The 18,849-nt window shown below is 35.1% G+C and overlaps 1 protein-coding gene across 12 annotated transcripts in view; it reads left to right on the forward strand.

Annotated features, from left to right (window-relative positions):
* Nucleotides 1-18,849, forward strand: part of MRP (Multidrug-Resistance like Protein 1) — a 197,852-nt gene that overhangs the window by 162,457 nt on the left and 16,546 nt on the right. For all 12 annotated transcript variants that reach the window (XM_072545236.1, XM_072545239.1, XM_072545240.1 and 9 more), the window contains 3 exons: nucleotides 13,025-13,242; nucleotides 17,055-17,250; nucleotides 18,098-18,405. In XM_072545236.1, coding sequence (XP_072401337.1) covers nucleotides 13,025-13,242; nucleotides 17,055-17,250; nucleotides 18,098-18,405 — 722 coding nt within the window. The remainder of the gene's footprint in view (nucleotides 1-13,024; nucleotides 13,243-17,054; nucleotides 17,251-18,097; nucleotides 18,406-18,849) is intronic.

Genomic DNA, 18,849 nt, shown 5'->3' on the forward strand with positions numbered 1-18,849 from the left:
GATCTAAAGGAGAGAACTGTAAGGAATATTTTAAAATGAAATGGATACAATTGCTCTAAAGTGCAAACCACCCAAGAACTTTTTCTAGACGACTATTTTAAACGTATGGAATTGTGTGAAACTATGATGGAGAAATCGAATGAGAACATAACTTTTAAAAAATGTTTTGTTTTCATTAACCATCTGTCGTCCGCTATTGGTCTAGGGAAAATAAACATTTAAGTCATCATCAATCAGCCAATTCCGTCCACTGCTGGACATAAGCCTCCCTCAGTTCTTTCCAGTGTTCTCTACACTGGGCCGCTTGTAGCCAGTTTCCCGCTACTCTTTTTATGTCGTCGGTCCATCTAGTCGGTGGTCGTCCTCGGCTTCTTTTATAATTTCTGGGCCTCCATTCCATAATTCGTCTTGTCCATCGTCCATCTTGTGTTCTGGCTAAGTGTCCTGCCCAGTTCCACTTAAGTCTCGTGGTTCTTTCGATGACGTCTTGAACTCCTGATCTTTGCCTGATTTGTCGGTTTGTTATGTGGTCTCGGAGGCTCACATTCAGCATTGCACGTTCCATGGCTCGTTGTGTAACTCTTAGTTTATTCGCAGATTTCTGCGTGAGTGTTAAAGTCTCTGCTCCATAAGTTTGTACAGGCAAAACACATTGGTTATAAACTTTTCGCTTGAGACACATGGGAATTGAACTTTTTAGAATATGGCTTAGTTTGCCAAATGCTGCCCATGTCAGGCCTATTCGCCTCTGTATTTCATTTGTTTGATTGTCTCTGTTTATTTTGATCTCGTGTCCCAGATATTTGTAAGTGTCTGTTTGTTGTATGGTATTATTGTCGATAGTTATATTTCCACTCATTACGAGATTTGTCATAAGTTTAGTTTTCTCAAAGTTTATCTTTAATCCTGCTCTTTCAGACAGACTTTTAAGCGAATGTAGCATAGAAACCGTATCCTGTAAGTTATCTGCGATTAATACGACATCATCTGCAAACCTCAGATGATTTAATCTTTCTCCATCTATATTGATGCCCATATCTTGCCATTGGGTGTTCTTAAATATTGACTCTAGAGCTGCCGTGAACAATTTTGGTGAAATATTGTCTCCTTGTCTTACTCCTCGACCTAAGCTGAATTTTTCTGTGTCTTCGTGTAGTCGTATACTTGATGTAGCGTTCTCGTAGATGTTTTTGATTAGTGACGTGTACCTGTAATCTATTCGGCAACGCACAACTCAAATTTTGCAAGAAAAATTACACCAAAAGTGAAAAGATTAGCAAAGACACAAAAGCTCTCATGGAAATACGACGAAACCTAAGGAGAAAGAAAAGGGAAACAAAGAAGAATATAGAAAACTAAATAAAAGAATTTCAGCGGATATTAGAAGAGATATAAGAAGATATAATACTAATGTAATTACTCAAACAGTAGAAAAGAACAAAGGTTTAAAGATAATGAAAAGAGAACTCACACAAAGTAAAAAAGAAATATACAAGCTAGAAGATAAAGACGGAAAGGCAACAACAGATAAACAAAACATTCTGAAAATAACTAGAGAGTTTTATAAAGACCTCTATACCAGCCAAAGATCACAAGAAAATTTACCGACACGAGTAAAGACTCTCATAAATCAGGGATCGGAAATACTTTTACCCATTACTGTGTCAGAAGTAAGATCAGCTTTAAAGGAAATGAAGAACCATCGATCGCCTGGTGACGATGGACTCGTTATTGAGGCAATAAAAGCAGGAGGAGAAATTCTATTAAAATCAGTAAGCGAACTGTTTAATAAATGCTTACATGCGGGTACGATTCCTAAAGACTGGAACAATGCAGTGATAGTCTTGTTACACAAAAAAGGTGATATTACTAAATTAGAAAATTATAGACCCATCAGCCTCTTGACACATATGTATAAACTCTTTATGAAAATCTTAACAAAGAGACTAACACCTAAACTTGATTTCTATCAGCCCAAAGAACAGGCAGGCTTTAGGAGAGGATATGGCACAAATGACCATTTGCACACCATAAAGATCTTAATTGAAAAATGCATCGAGTACAACATACCACTGGTTCTTGCATTTGTCGATTACGAGAAGGCTTTTGATACTGTAGAGTTTGAAACCGTACTGGAAGCCCTAAATCAAAGCCGAATAGATTACAGGAACATTTAAGTATTGCTGTGAAAATACAATACCCATAGAAATTAAATGTGTGGACTGACTTTATAATGATAACATAATTGGTCCATTTTTTATTACGGGAGATCTGAATTAACGTACGTATCTAAATTTATTACGCAATCAGATTATTCCAGCCATTCGAATCCTTGCTGTCAACTTCGATGATGTCTGGTTTCAACAGGATGGTTTCCCAGCACATAATACAATTGAAATTACAAATTATTTGGAACAAACATTCCCTGGACGATTAATTTCTACACGAGGAACAATAAAATGGCACCCTAGATCACCAGATTTAGCACCTCTGGATTTTTATTTCTGAGGAATGCTAAACTCAAAATTATATCGGCATGAATTCGAACGAGCCACCAATTTAGCAGAATTGCAGGAAAAAATTGTTCAGCTCTGTAGTCGGGTATAGCCAAATCAGCTGAATGCAATGAGACTTGCTTTAGTTTATAGATTTGGATTTTGTTCAGCGCAAAATGGTGGTTTGTTCGAACATTTAATTGATTCTTCTTCTTCTCATTGCGCCGTCTCCTTTCGAAGGTTGGCGATCCAAATGGCAATTGTAGTTTTGGAAACTGCTGCGCGAAAGATCTCTGCGGATGAGCGGTCGAACCATCTCCTCAGGTCTTTCAGCCACGAGTTCTGGCGTCTTCCTACTGATCTTTTGCCCTGTACTTTTCCTTCCCGTATAACTTGAAGTAATTCATATCTTTCGCCTCTTAACACATGACAAGTATTGCATTTTCCGCTCTTTGATTATTCTTAGTAATTCTTTTTGTTTACACATGCGACGAAGTACTTCAACATTAGTAACTCTTTGTACCCATGGAATCCTCAATATTCGTCTGTTTATATACATCTCAAAGGCATCTATTCTTTTTTCTATTTCAGAGTCCATTGTCCAACTTTCACAGCCATACAGTAAGACAGAAAAAACGTAACATCTGATCATTCGGATTCTAAGCTGTAGACTAAGGTCTGATTTAATTAATTAGAGTTTTTTTTAATGCCTTTAATTTTAATTTAATTATTTAGAATATTTTTTTAGTTGGTTTTATTCGTATAAAAATAATATTTTTGTTTTGTTAATGTTAAGTTAATTATTGTTTAATTTCCGAGCTACCACAGCTAAAAATCTACTAAGAATTGCATTTAAAACTCGAATATTTAAAGTGTTCGACGGAAAGTTGGCGACGGTATCTGATAATTACTGAATGCCGGATCTATCTTTTTGCACGGCACTGTGAAGGAAGGCGTTGCTTAAAATTGTATAACTCGTCAGCGGAATTATGCGTTGTTGCTACACATCAATTCCTCAAATCAATGTTTTTTGTTAACTAATTAAGTAATTGATAGAATCGATTAGAAAATAACAATTACATCGCTACTTTATTTAAGTTTTTTTTAGACAATATTAATTTTCATTCTACAATGAACTGTAGTGGATTTAAATATTATTTTACACTCATGTATCGCACTAAATCTCGATCGCTCTTTTTAGAGCGGCAGTCAACATAGCCATGATGATTTCCAACCTTCGATAGAAGATGGAACTTAAAGAAGAAGATCGCACTAAAATTTTAGAAAGAAAGATAAAACAGAAATATAGCAACACTGTTTAGAATTCATACCTACTCCTTCGAGATGGTGACTGCCTCTCACTTCTATTCACACAATTAAGTGTTATCTTTGTTCCACATACTGAATAGCATATGCAGTAGTTGAAAATTTGTCATATCGGTATATACGTCACTGGCGTCTATTCATCGCGAATATTCGCACATTTTTGCATATTCGCATTCGCGAAATTTGTGCGAATGTTTTGCGAATATAAATATGTATAAGAAAAAAATAATTTGAAGATTAGGTTAATAAAATAAAAATCCATTCACTTCTCAGTTTTTTTATTAAGAAAACTATAAAACAAAAAATAAATGATGCAATGTAAACAAACAAAAACAAATTATTCTCTGAGACTTTTATTATCCAAAAGTTTTTAATTTTAGACAATCATCTTGAAAAAGTCTAAGAATTATTAAACTACAAATTAAAAATAGTCTATGTGTTTTTATGTAAAGAGTTTAAACAAACAAACATAGACAGTTCGACTTCAGTTAGATAAGTTCAAATAAATTTATTAATTCAGCAATTTTCGGAACAAGATACATATTATCCCTCTAAATGATAGAGTAGCAATGTTGAAATTACAAAAAACTCACAGAAAACTAAATATTATTCAGGTCTATGCTCCAACAAGTGACAAATCAGACGAAGAAATCGAAAAATTTGATAACAACATAGATGAAATAATGAGACTGACAAAAAGAGGTGAGATAACGATGATCATGGGTGACTTTAACTCTAAAATTGGTCGTGGTGCTGAAGGAGACCACATAGGAACATACGGTCTAGGTACCAGATATAATAGAGGAGATAGACTTGTACAATTCTGCATAGAAAACAATCTGTTAATAGCCAATACCTTCTTCAAACAACATCCTAGAAGGCTATACACATGGAAATCACCTGCAGACAGAAAAGACCGAATTGTTAGAAATCAAATTGACTTTTGCTCAATAACACCTTTAAGAAGTACATACAATCTACGAAAACATACCCTGGAGTTGATATAAATAGCGATCACAATCCAGTTATAATGGATTTTAGAGTAAAAAGATTTCTCAAAGTCTCAAACTTTAGTATTTTCAAAGACACCAATAAACGTACAGGTGTATGCCAAGGGTCAAATAATAGAACAGGTAAATTCCATAAAATATTTGGGAACAAATATCAATAGTCAGTGTAATCCAAAAAAAGAAATCCTATCAAGAATCGAACAAGCAAGGAAATAATTCATGAGCATGAAAACATTTTTTATAAGAACATACCTAGTCTACAGCTTAGAATCCGAATGATCAGATGTTACGTTTTTTCTGTCTTACTGTATGGCTGTGAAAGTTGGACAATGGACTCTGAAATAGAAAAAAGAATAGATGCCTTTGAGATGTATATATACAGACGAATGTTGAGAATTTCATGGGTACAAAAAGTTACTAATGTTGAGGTACTTCGTCGCATGTGTAAACAAAAAGAATTACTAAGAATGATCAAAGAGAGGGAAATGCAATACTTGGGTCATGTGTTGAGAGGCGAAAGATATGAATTACTTCAAGGTATACTGGAAGGAAAAGTACAGGGCAAGAGATCAGTAGGAAGACGCCAGAACTCGTGGCTGAAAGACCTGAGGAGATGGTTCGACCGCTCATCCGCAGAGATCTTTCGCGCAGCAGTTTCCAAAACTACAATTGCCATTTGGATCGCCAACCTTCGAAAGGAGACAGCGCAATGAGAAGAAGACACTCTAATGTAATACAGTACATGATTTGTATAATTGTTCTGAAAATTGCTGAATTACTAAATTTATCTGAACTTATCTAACCACACACCTTACGCAAATGAGACTGCCTGCAGTGCTGGAGACAATGGAAATTGCCAAATTAAAAAAAAAACTGAATATTCGTATTCGCGAATGTCGGTGGCATATATTCGCAAATGTCTTTAGGCCAGCATTTTCTTTGTTCTTTCTTTTTTTAGTCGGCAAGTTTTTTACGTCAGGATATGTTTAGCTATTCTTTCCCCATCATTCATTAGATTTGTTAAAAGTTTACAATCATTTATCAAAAATATTATGAATTGATATCGGTATACATCGGTTTAAAGTTTAAGAGGTGTGCAGATTTTATGTATAAACAGCCATAACTATTCGGATAATTCGGCGTGTTATACGAGTGTCCAATTTTAAGAAATATTACTAGGTTTATTTTATTATTTAATTCAATATTATTTACAGCTGCTTTTTACCACGGTACCGTAATAATTTCTGTTACGTTTTCGCATAAAAACGAAATGAAATATTTTCAAGAATGTGAACATTAATAAATCATAATACAAATCTTGTTTCCCGCCGATCCTACAAAACGATTTTTAAACGAATTTAAAAGGATATTTTATTTATAATATTCCACTTATAAAATTATTTCACAAAATGATTTATTAGTTTTTTTAAACGAATTTTATTGGATATTTTACTTCTAAAATGTCACTTATAAAATTACATACTTCACAAAATGATTTATTGCAGGTTTTTCTATTTTTAAGCAAATTTAATACGATATTTTTCTTATAAAATAATTATTTTACAAGATGAATAATTATTAGTTTTTATTTTTAAACGAATTTAATAGCGTATTTCACTTGTAAAATTATTTCTTCTTCTTCTTCAAGTGCCCTGTCCGTTGCGAACGTTGGCTATTAACATGGCAATTCTGATCTTGTTTGCGGCGCTTCTGAATAGTTCGACCGATGTGAGCCCGAACCACTTCCTCAGATTTTGGAGCCACGAGTGTCTTCTCCTGCCTGGCCCTCGCTTACTGTCTATTTTTCCCTGGACAATCAATTGCAGTAGACGGTACTTATCGTGTCTCAATATGTGGCCTAGATATTCAAGCTTTCTTTGTTTAATTGTATTCACGATTTCTTTCTCCTTTCCGATTCTTTGGATTACCTCTATGTTGGTGACATGTTCGGTCCAGGATATACGAAGAATGCGTCGGTAAACCCACATTTCGAATGCTTCTAGTTTTCTCGTGAGCGTCTTCGTCAGCGTCCAGGCCTCCACACCATACAGTAAGATCGGAAAAATGTAGCATTTAACTAGACGTAGTTTTAGGGGAAGAGACAAATCCCTGCTTATGAGGAGCTTTTTCATATTGCTAAATGCTGCTCTAGCTCATTCTATTCTCGCCTTAATTTCTGTGGCCTGTTCCCATTTTGCATTTACGTTGGTGCCAAGGTACACATAAGATTCTACATGGTCAATTAGTATGTTACTTATCCGTAACTGTCGAGCAGGCTGTTGCTTCCTGCTTATCAGCATCCACTTTGTCTTCTTGAAGTTGAGGCTCAGGCCGTATTCCTCACTAACTGAATAAACTCTTTCCATTACCTGCTGTAATTCGTCTATGGTACTGGCAAGGATCACCGTGTCGTCGGCATATCTTATATTGTTCGTTAACTCGCCGTTTATTTTTATGCCCTCATTTGCATTTTCCATACATTTGTTAAATATTTCTTCGGAATAAATATTGAATAGGAGTGGGGATAATATACACCCCTGACGGACACCTCTTTTGATCTGCACACTTTCAGTGAGTTCGTTGCCAATTTTTGCTCTTGCTGTTTGACCCCAGTATAGGTTTGTCACAATTCGAATGTCCTTGTCGTCAATACCTGTGTTTCGCAGAATATCTATCAATTGTTCATGATTGACATTGTCAAATGCTTTTCTAAAATCCACAAAGCACAAATACACGTCCTTATCAACGTCTCTACACCGCTGTATAAGCACCTGGAGAGCGAAAATTGCTTCTCTAGTTCCAAGTGCTTTCCGAAAGCCAAACTGCGATCTATCAATATTAGACTCACATTTATCATATATTCTTCTATGAATGATCTTAGTGAACGCTGTAGTGACATGATTGATCAAGCTTATAAGCCGGTAGTCATCACAGATCTGGGCATTTGGTTTCTTCGGGATTGCAATAAATGTTGACTGCAGCCATTTCTCCGGGATTTACCGCTATTATGTATGTTGTTAAACAGTTCAACTAGATTATCAAGAAACTGTTTGTCTGATTTACATAGGATCTTTAATATTTCGCAGGGTACATTGTCCGGACCTACTGACTTATTGTTTTTTAGTGCTGCAATGGCATCTTCTATCTCCGATTTAAGGATTGAAGGTCCTGTTTCTCCTTCTCCATATAGGTGATCATCAGTCCTGTCAGATGCAAATAATTTTTCTATGTATGATTTCCATGTTTCAAAAATTATTTCACAAAATTAATTATTACAGTTTTTTTTATTTTTAAACAAATTTCTTCTTTTTTGGTGCCTATTCGTTTCGAATATTGGCGATCATTCTGTCTATAATTATTTTATTAACTAATGCTTTAAATAGATTAGTTGTTGTTGTGGAGAACCATTTCCTCAGGTTTTTTGACCATGATATTCTTCATCTCTCAATTCCTCGCTCTCCGAATACTTTGCTTTGAAAGATTATTTTCAGTAATCTGTATTAAGTGCCGTTTCTCATTATATGTCCAAGATATTCTAACTTTCTTCTTTTAATCATATATGTACATCACTTATCTTTCTTTCCCCATTCTTCGTAGTACAATCTCGTTGGTTATCTTGTCCGTCCATGATATCCTTAGGATTCTTCTGTATACGCACATCTCGAAGGCTTCAAGTTTTTTCTCCATCGCTTCAGTGAGTGTCCAGGATTCAACTCCGTAGTATAATCGTAGGAGCCTTACTTTTATCTTCAGATTAAGGTTGTGGCTTTTAAAGAGTTTGGCCATGTTGTTAAATGTACTCCTAGTCTTCTCTATTCTACATTTTACTTCTTGTGAGTGATCCCATTGTTCGTTTACTATTGTTCCAAGATAGATAAACTGTTTTACTCGGTCCACTGGTGTATTCTTGATAGGCAGTTGGACGTCTCTAATTTTATTTTTACTGATGACCATAAATTTAGTTTTGATATGTATACTTGTACTCCAAATCTTTCACTTACTTCATTTACTTTGTTTATTAGTTGCTGTAAACTATTTAAACTGTGCAAAAATAACGGTGTCATCTGCATAGCGGATATTTAGGCGTTCTCCATCTAAGATGATTCCATGTTCGCAATTTTCCAAGGCTTCTCGAATGTTCAGGTACAAAGATACTCATTGTTTCTCCTCGTTGATTTCTCTCTCCTAATCCATAAGGAGCTGCATTTGGAAAGATGAAGGATATTTTTAGGTCTAAGATTCCAATGTGTCTGAAAAGAAAAGTATTTAATCAGTGTATTTTGTCAGTGATGACCTACGGCGCAGAAACCCTAACACTCACAAGCACAACAGTGAGTAAACTACAAGTTGCGGAAAAGGCAATGGAGAGGATAATATTAGGGATTTCTCTACGTGATAGAATACCCAATGCTACTATACGCAAAAGATCAGGAGTAGCAGACGTTATTGAAAGGATAACAACACTAAAGTGGAACTGGGCAGGTCATGTAGCAAGATCAGTTGATGACCGGTGGACAAAAAGAATTTTGGAATGGAGACCCCGAATACAAGCTAACAGAAATAGAGGTCGACCCCAACGAGATGGACAGATGACATAAAAAGAGTGACTAGAAATTGGATTCAGATGGCGCAAAATCGGACTAAGTGGAAAAGCATGCGAGAGGTCTATGTTCAGCAATGGACGTTAGAGGCTAGTTGATGATGATGAATCCATAAGGACCAATATCTTTTTCGTTACCTATTTTAGCGTTTAAATCTCCCATGACTATAAGGAGTTCATGTCTCGGTATATCTCTTATAAGGTTTCTTATTTGTTTGTAAAATTCTGATATGTGCATATCACTGTGGTCTGCTGTGAGTGCATAGACTTGTGTAATGTTAGTGTTCATCAGTGACGTATTTATTTGTAACAAGAAGATTCTATCGTTCACTGGTATGAAGTTGGAGACATGTTTGGTTATACTTTTATGTATGATAATTCCGACTCCATTTTCATATTTATCATTTTCTGATCCTAAATAGTATACTCTGTATTCTTCTATATCATAATAACTTAAGTCAGACCACCTCATTTCGCTTGTGGCATTATTTGTATCTCTATGATCTTGTTAATTGGGAAGTCATTTTTTAAATTCTCCAAACGAAAATGTAATTTGTTTTTTTGTAGGATTGTAAACTTAATGTCAATTCGGAAAGGGTTCTATTAACTGATAATTCATCATCAGTTGTTATTTTGTAGATAATTATCTTTCAAAACAAAAAAACTAAATCTTCTGAGTTCTTTAAAATATCTCAGCACATTGTACGCAAATTTACATATCTAAAACGAAATTAAGTAAATTTGTCTAAATTTAAATAAAAAAATGGATCGGCGGGAAAATAAGAGATAAAAGTATAACGAAAAGTTACTTTTTTCTGTACTGTGTGTGTTGTAATATAAAATATGTAGTTAAATTTTTCTTTGTGGCACATCTGTATCTATAAGGCACGATACAACGCGGCATCACTGTACCACACTCAATATTTTGTGTTGGTAATGAAAATAAGGCTGCAGCAATATCGAATAGATGCGCGCTGACTATGGGTATATCAAATTTTCGGTGTTGCCAAGTTTGCCTACGTAGAAAAGGATATGTCAGAGAGAAAATACATACTGAATTGAGTGACTAGTAGATTTTTTGGCTAATACACGGCTTTGCCAAACGAACGAAGATTTTTTAATATGTAGCTTACTTTCAAAAATTAACAAAATTTAAATATAACTGCTTTTACCTACATTTTTGACAACAGGCATATGGGAGTTTATGATCTCTTTAGGCTATTGAATTTACAATACATATATAACATATAATACATATATAATTTATGATAAAATGGTACTTATGATTTGTACTATGTTTTTCAAATATTCTATTATGTTGTTATACTGTATATGGTGTAAATATATTCGAAAATAATCACCTTTCACGTTGCATTTATCCCTATACGAAATCAGTTATCCTAATTACATTTCTTTATCTGTATCTTATTTTAGTTGATTTTGTTATCCTTTTCTTTTTCTCCTGTGTCTTCCAGACAACCTCCAAGTTGTCACTAGACCATTCTACATGGCCGAAGAAAAATATATAAGATAGCCATTTGTTCTTTGTTTCGAGTTTTCCTCTTCTTAAGGGGCTATTTAAAGTATAATAACTTAAACAGCTAGTGTTCAGCAGGAGCTCCAAGTCTGAGCCCTTCCTGCCGTTTTGAACGTCTAATCCTTGTGGTCTCACCGAAAGTCACAAATCTCCCAGGATCTGCCACTTCTGATAGGCCAGTGCAGGACACTTCCAGAGGACATGTAAAGAGGTTTCCTCCTCATCATTAAAAAGATGGCACCGTGGCCGGTAAGCATACTGACCCCGAAAGAGCACGGGTCTTCTACGGTCTAGAAGAAGAAGTGGGACTGTAAGGCTTTTGGATGGCTCCACTATGTGGAACCTAGCCTGACTCATACCTCCACAACTGGCCCAGGAGTCCTGAAAGCACCGCATAAGAAGCTCTTTGAGGCTATCCCGACCATCACAGGGTCGAGTCTCACTGGCAGAGTGAATGTTGGCAGGGTGTCAGCCCGTTTATTCCATTCCTGTGTGTCCCGGTGTCCCTCCTGATTATTAAAGATATGAGAGCTTAGAACAGCCTGGGCAAACGCCTAGGACTTCCTTATGGGCTTATTCCATCTGATAGGGGTGATACAATGGACCCGTCTTAGGAGGTCTAAGTGACATAAATGGGCTCTGCCCCATAACCATAGCAGCTTGTGTTTCTATCATTACCGGTCCAAAATATTGTTGTTTTTTCATATATTTATGTCATTAACTATCTGTCTTTCTTTTCATAGTCTTTCCGAATTCCTTTCAGTCTCTCTCCAACGGTACTACAGCCCAAATCTAGTTTTGGTCTTCAAACTATGCCTCCAACCTTGCCGGTCCCGCGACGATCTTCTCCAGGTTCTCACGTCTAGTAAAGTTTAAGCGTTCTTTACCACTTCATCCTCCCACCTTTTCCGTGACCTTTCTTTTGGACTTGCGCCCTGGTTTTTACTAAATAGGGCTCTCTTCGGTAATCTTTGCATGAAATTGTTCCAGTATCTGCTCCTATTTCATGCAAACCTACTCTCACATATAATTTGACGCTTTCCTAGAAGTTATTTATGCCGAATACTTAGGAAGATCACCCTTTGCAATGTACTTCATACATCGCTGTCTATTTGACGTAACAGCAGAAATATACATCAGATTTTTGTAATTGTTTCATATTTACTCCAAAAACTTCTATTCAGCTCCTGGTTAAACAAAGCCTGGTGGTAATACATTCATTGTATATTCATTCTTCCATCAAGTCTCAAAGATTTTTTTATCGGGTTAAGGTTTAGTGAATTATTAGGTAGTCAAAACATATGCCCAGTGATTTCTCTTTCGATAATGTACGGTTTACAGCCTTGGGACGGGCCGCAAGATAATGATGATAGAGGATTTCCTAGATACAACCATCTTCCACTGGCATTTGTTTGACAAATTCGACTCAATCCATCAGCATCTACATGATTGATTTATCGACAAAGCAAAACCAGGACATGTGTTAAAGCTGTCAGATCTTTTACTCGCCGACGAAATGTCGTTGATAAAAATGTTGTATCACCATTTTTGATAAAATAGTCCAAGACGATTTTCTATTTTTCAGGACAATACTACGAATTTTGCTTTTATCCCGTATTTTTCTTTGAACCAAAGCAAAAGATTCCAAAGTTGGATCAATTTGATAAGCTGTCCACAAGTGAAAGTCTGTCCAATGGTAAAGAATGTTCCGGCTCATTTTTTCTCCGAAATACACATTTATTTTCATCTTTTAACAACCAAAATTTGATTTTTTGTGGTCCTCTCAGTATTTTGATTTGGTTTGGTTTAATTTTAAACGACAACGAACATACCACGTGGCATAAATATCTACTTTATATCAACAGTGTTGCCAGTCTGTTGCTATTTCATAAAGTATAACGACATAAAATAAAAAGTAACTTATAATTACATGTGAGATGGCTCCATTAGCAGTGGATTATCATATATTTCTAATAGTCTAAGAACTCTTTCTGATTCATAAACTCCCATGCAGATTCTGTAACGAAAATCCAAATTAACTTGAGTATTTTTTTAGGTCGTAGGTACTCTAGCTGTAATCAGCTATTCAACACCAGTGTTTATTTTAGTAATAATCCCCTTATGTTTTATTTACTACTTCATGCAAAGATTCTACGTGGCTACCTCTAGACAAGTAAAAAGGTTAGAGTCTGTGTCACGTTCCCCCATTTATTCGCACTTCGGTGAAAGTGTCTCGGGAGCTCATGCTATCAGAGCCTACAATCAACAGGAAAGGTATGTATTTTTATAGTTATTAGTATAAGCGTAGTGCGTTCCAACTTCTAAGAGATGGGAAACCCCAAAAATGTACACTTTAGGTATAATATAGTAGCGAGCTCGGTGACTAATAGAATTCACAGCCTGGGGATATTTTAAATCTTCTACATCACAATGGTTCATGTATGGTATGTTATAGAACTATTCCAATAAAAGGAAAGACAGTTAAAATTTGATTTCACGTATAGTGCGTCTGTATATCCGCTTATACGTATTTCATCCTAAAAGGAATCTTCGGAGCGGCTATTTACAAACGCTCTGGACGTGAAAACAATATTTTCTGTCGTAGCAGAAGCAACACTAAAATGGCTTAGATATGGACGCAATAGCGATATCTGATAATAAATCCGGAAACTAATTGTCGAAACCAAATTCAGATTTCTGCTGCTATGAAAGCTAGCAAGAATGCATTTAATATTCTAAAAAAACATAAAACTTCTGAGAATCTTCTTAATTTTAAAAGTTTGAGAGGTAAAACTAAATATCTGATTAAAAAAAGTACTAAAGAAACCTGGATGCGATATGTTTCATCGATTAATTCATCAACTCCGATGCCAGTTATATGGAACAAGGTACGCACACCAAAAGGAGAACATAATCCAACTCAAATTACTACCTTGCTTAGTGGCAATAATTTAATAACATCTAAACAAGAAATCTGTAATACACTGGTAAAAGTATATAAAACAAATTCTAGCAATACAAATTTTAACCCTGAATTTTTAAATTTTAAATGTGAGAATGAAAAAGAAAATATCCGAATAATAGACAATAATGATCAATTAAATTTGCCTATCACATACCAAGAGTTTAAAGAGTCTTTGCAAAAATCAAAAAATACTTCTCCAGGCCCTGATGATATTCCAATTATTTTTATAAAAAACCTCCCACTCTCAGGTAAACTAATCCTTCTAGATATATTTAATCAGATTTTCATTAAAAAACCTTTCCTATAATCTGGTGTCAATCTATAATCATCCCCATTTTAAAACCATATAAAAGATAAACTGACTCCTCTTCTTACCGACCAATTTCTCTTACGAATAATATTTGTAAATTACTTGAAAAAATCTTAAATAATAGATTAGTTTGGTTTCTAGAGAAAAACCAGCTACTGACCTCCATCCAAAATGGATTTAGAAAGGAAAGATCGACAAACTAATATCTTTCGTAAATGATATATGTGAATCTTTTAGAAACAATCAACAAGTAATTTCCATATTTTTCGATATAAAAAAAGCCTTTGATACTGCATGGCGACATCGCATTCTGAAAATAATGGTTAGCGGCGGCAAACAAGGAAACTTTCTAGCCTTTGTTAAAAATTTTATGAGTAACAGAACATTTCAAGTTCGTGCTAATGGCATCAATTCAAAGACTGAGCACTTCATCATCATCACTGGCTCGACAACCCTTTTTGGGTCTTGGCCTGTTCCAGGATTCTTCTCCATTCTGATCTGTTTCGTGCTTTTTTTCTCCAGTTTTTTATTTTCAAGGTTGTTATATCATTTTCTATTTGTTCTAAGTATCTCAGTTTCGGTCTTCCTCTTGTTCTTTTTCCTACTGGCATCTGTTTGAATATTTTATTTGGTATTTCGCCTTCTTCCATTCTTTCTACATGTCCTATCCAACGCAGCCGTCCTATTTTAATGATTGTTATAATATCCAGATCCTGGTATATTTTGTATAGTTCAGAGTTGTATCGTCTTCGCCATATTCCGTTTTCTTTTGTGCCCTTATATATGTGTCGCAAGATTTTTCTTTCGAAGGTGGCTAACAACGTTTCCTCTCTTTTAGTGAGTGTCCAGGTTTCTGAGCCATATGTGAGTACCGGTCTTATTAGGGTTTTATATATTTGGCATTTTGTCTTTCTTGCGACGTTATCTGATCTTAGGTGTCTAATTAAGCCATGGTAACATTTATTTGCAATAAATATTCGCCTCTTCACTTCCTCCGTAACGTTATTATCAGACGTGACTAGGGATCCCAAGTATATAAAGTTTTTTACCCCCTCTATGTTGTATTCTCCTATTGTTATATTTTGTGGCTGCCCACTGAGAGCAGAAAGACTGAGCACTTACAAAATGGAATTCCACAAGGTTCCACTCTAAGCCCTACACTTTTCTTATTAGCTATTAATAATATTGCACAAGAAATAGAGTTACCATTAAAAGCAAATTTGTATGCTGACGATCTAATAGTTTACACTAGAAGTTGTAATATCTCTGTCGCGACAAAAATCCTTCAGGCATTTCTTCACAAACTGGAAATATGGTCCCACAAAAGTGGTTTTACCTTTTCAAGTGAAAAGACCTATTTTATTATCTTTAGTAAAAATAAAACCAATAGCAAACCTACCCTAGTTCTAAATGATATTAACATAAAACAAGTAGATTCAACAGACTTTTTAGGATTGAGATTCGACAGTCATTTGAAATGGACAGACCATATTAAAAAATTAGCCTTATCCTGTCAGCCAAAAATAAACCTCCTTAAAATACTTTCTAACAGAAATTGGGGTGCTGATACAACTACTCTGCTATATTTATATAAATCACTCATCCGTAGTAAATTAGATTGCGGTGCAATATGCTATCTACTGCTAGTAAAAAAATTCAAGTCTTAGACGTTATCCAAAGTGCATCTTTGAGACTTGTGCTGGGTGCCTTCCGTACTAGTCCGGTGGCAAGTCTTCAAGCTGCACTAAATGAACCACCTTTGTTTATAGGAAGACAATATACCACACTAAGATATGATGCTAAACTATATAGCAATATTAACAACCCTAACTACCTACTCCTACATACAAATAACACCACTCACAAAAGTAACAGACAATCAAGATATTTAACCTTTAAAGAACTTGTAATGAATTGTGGATATAACACCAATTTGTTGACATACTCGCTATCTACATACCCAACTGAACCCCCCTGGACAATTAATACTCCTACTATTAATACATCTCTAGTAGCTTACCCAAAGAATACCACAAATCTTACCCTCGTTCGTACATTATATAAAGAAATTCTATCAAAATATGACAATTATGTTAAGATTTTCACCGACGCATCAGAAACCAAAAATGGCTGTGCCGCAGCCTTTTTAACAGATAATATTGAATATGCTATACGAATACCTACTTTTTGCAGCGTATTTACTGGTGAAGCTATTGCAATTTTAAGAGTACTTGAATTTTGTCAAAAATATATAGATACTAATCTTCTGTTTATCTCAGATTCATTATCTGTACTCCAAAGCATCAAACAAGTTTATCCAACACATAAAATCATCCAAAACATAAAATATATGCTTCATTACTTACAAAACAAAAATGTAAACATTCACTTTCTCTGGATACCATCACATATAGGTATTTCAGGTAATGAAAAGGTTGATCAGGTCAATAGAAATATGCTTTATTGTCACTAAAAATTGTACAATTTTATGGACAAAGCTGGTATAAGTTAAAAAAAATAATAATAACAATAAAAATTAAAATTAGATCTAATTCGCGTTATTTGAAAGAACTTACTTTAAAGTTTTAGTGTGCCAAATTCGAAAAAGATTGCCTTTCAACAGAATCATACTGTGAAACATATATGCGAAAAGCTTGAGAAACACGATGTAGATTATGTTATACACTTTGGTAATCCCATCTCTTATAATTTGCAACGCTATAAATAAGTAGACTGAAGCAAACTATGCCTATTTTTTCCATTGACAAATCGTCAAAATGTTTATTAACTTGCACCGGTTGTGTCCTTTAGATTTATTGTGGAATCGGAAAACAAAGTGGATTTGAATCAAATATGTTATTACCCTGGAATTATATCGAATAGATGGTTGGCAGTCAGGCTCGAAATGATCGGAAATTTGATTATATTTTTCGCCGCTCTATTCGCTGTTCTCAAGAAGGACCAGGCGGCAGGATTGGTCGGTCTATCTGTGACTTATTCGCTACAGGTAAGTAATCTTTCAGAGTTGCAAATATAGCTTACCTTTAAATAGATCAAATTTAGCAATTATCTTGAAATTTCGAAGAAACTTGAAGCCTGATGGAACTTTGATTGATCTCCACCAATTGTTCGGGGAAAGCTTATTAAATTACTTTCCCCTGTGGGTACAGTACCAAATATTTTAGGACCATGGACTATAAAAGAGTTTCCTTCGATATAGGCAAGCAGACTTCACGGCGATGGTTCCTTATGTGTTTGGTTTGGTAGGGTTGTACTTAAGAGAAATAAAGCGTAATTAATCGAATCTACACATTTAATAACTGGAATATTTACAAAAGCACTATTACTAATGAAAGAGTTCGCTTTAATACATTGTTCATTTTTATACCGGAGTTTTAGGGGCGCGCGACTATAGAGAAAACTAAATGCACTTTTTCACCGCATTTTTGAGAGTAAGAGATTAGCGTACCGAGTCCAGCACACAGCCGATACCTTCGGCTGTTAACTTAAATGAACCTCTTTTAAGGAATTTATGGCACAAATACCCTGCAGGCAAAAAGTACAGTCTGTCGCATAAGATACAATTTAATATTTGTGAGAACGAAAAATAAACTAAAATTAATATAAAATGTTGTTTTTACAACAAAGCCTTTGGCATTGTTTATTGGTTGTGCTATTATTTTCTATTATTTAATCATCTCCTGAAGCTCCTAGAGCAAATTATAGCGACAGGCAGAGTAAAAGAAAATAATAAAAATAAAAACTGTGCCTCCAAAATTTTTGAACAGTGTAAAAGTTTCTTGAAAGAAACAGAAGAAGAGGGTGTGTAACGATATAGTAATTTTATCTTTCAGATTACTCAAACACTCAACTGGCTGGTCAGAATGACGTCTGACGTGGAAACCAACATTGTCGCCGTCGAAAGAATTAAAGAGTACGGAGAAGCCCCGCAGGAAGCAGCTTGGGAAATCCCTAGCAAGAAGACGTCGCCGTCCTGGCCGGAAGTCGGTAAAGTCCAATTCAAAAACTATTCCGTCAGATATAGACCCGGGTTAGATCTTGTTTTGCACGATCTCAACTTTGAAATCAAGGGCGGTGAGAAGGTTGGTATCGTCGGAAGAACTGGAGCAGGAAAATCCAGTTTGACTTTGGCCTTATTCAGGTAAATATAAATTTTAATTTATTAATGAACGATGCAGATTCATATATTAATTATTTAAAAAAAATACTTCAAAAATTTTGAAAAAAAAAACTTTTAATCAACATATTACTTCTTGTATGTAGGCTTTATAGTATGTTTCTTCTTCTGTATTAACCTCCTAAATTGTTTAAATTATCGCACCATCTTTTTCTTGGTCTGTCAATACTTCTTCATCCATTTGGTGACTTATCTCGTGCTATTCGTACTATCCTATCCTCTGCCATTCTACTAATGTGTTCGTTCCTGTTTCCGTTTGTCACTCATCCATTTATGTCTTCTATATTGCATGCTCTTCTTATGTTTTCGCTTCTCTCCCTATCCAACAGACTTTTCCCTGATATTCGTCGAAGTATCTTCATCTCTGTTGTTTCTAGTAGTCGTCTCGTTTTAGATGTACCAGGTCTT

This window comes from Diabrotica undecimpunctata, chromosome 9, assembly GCF_040954645.1.
Source record: "Diabrotica undecimpunctata isolate CICGRU chromosome 9, icDiaUnde3, whole genome shotgun sequence".
Classification (NCBI taxonomy): domain Eukaryota; kingdom Metazoa; phylum Arthropoda; class Insecta; order Coleoptera; family Chrysomelidae; genus Diabrotica; species Diabrotica undecimpunctata.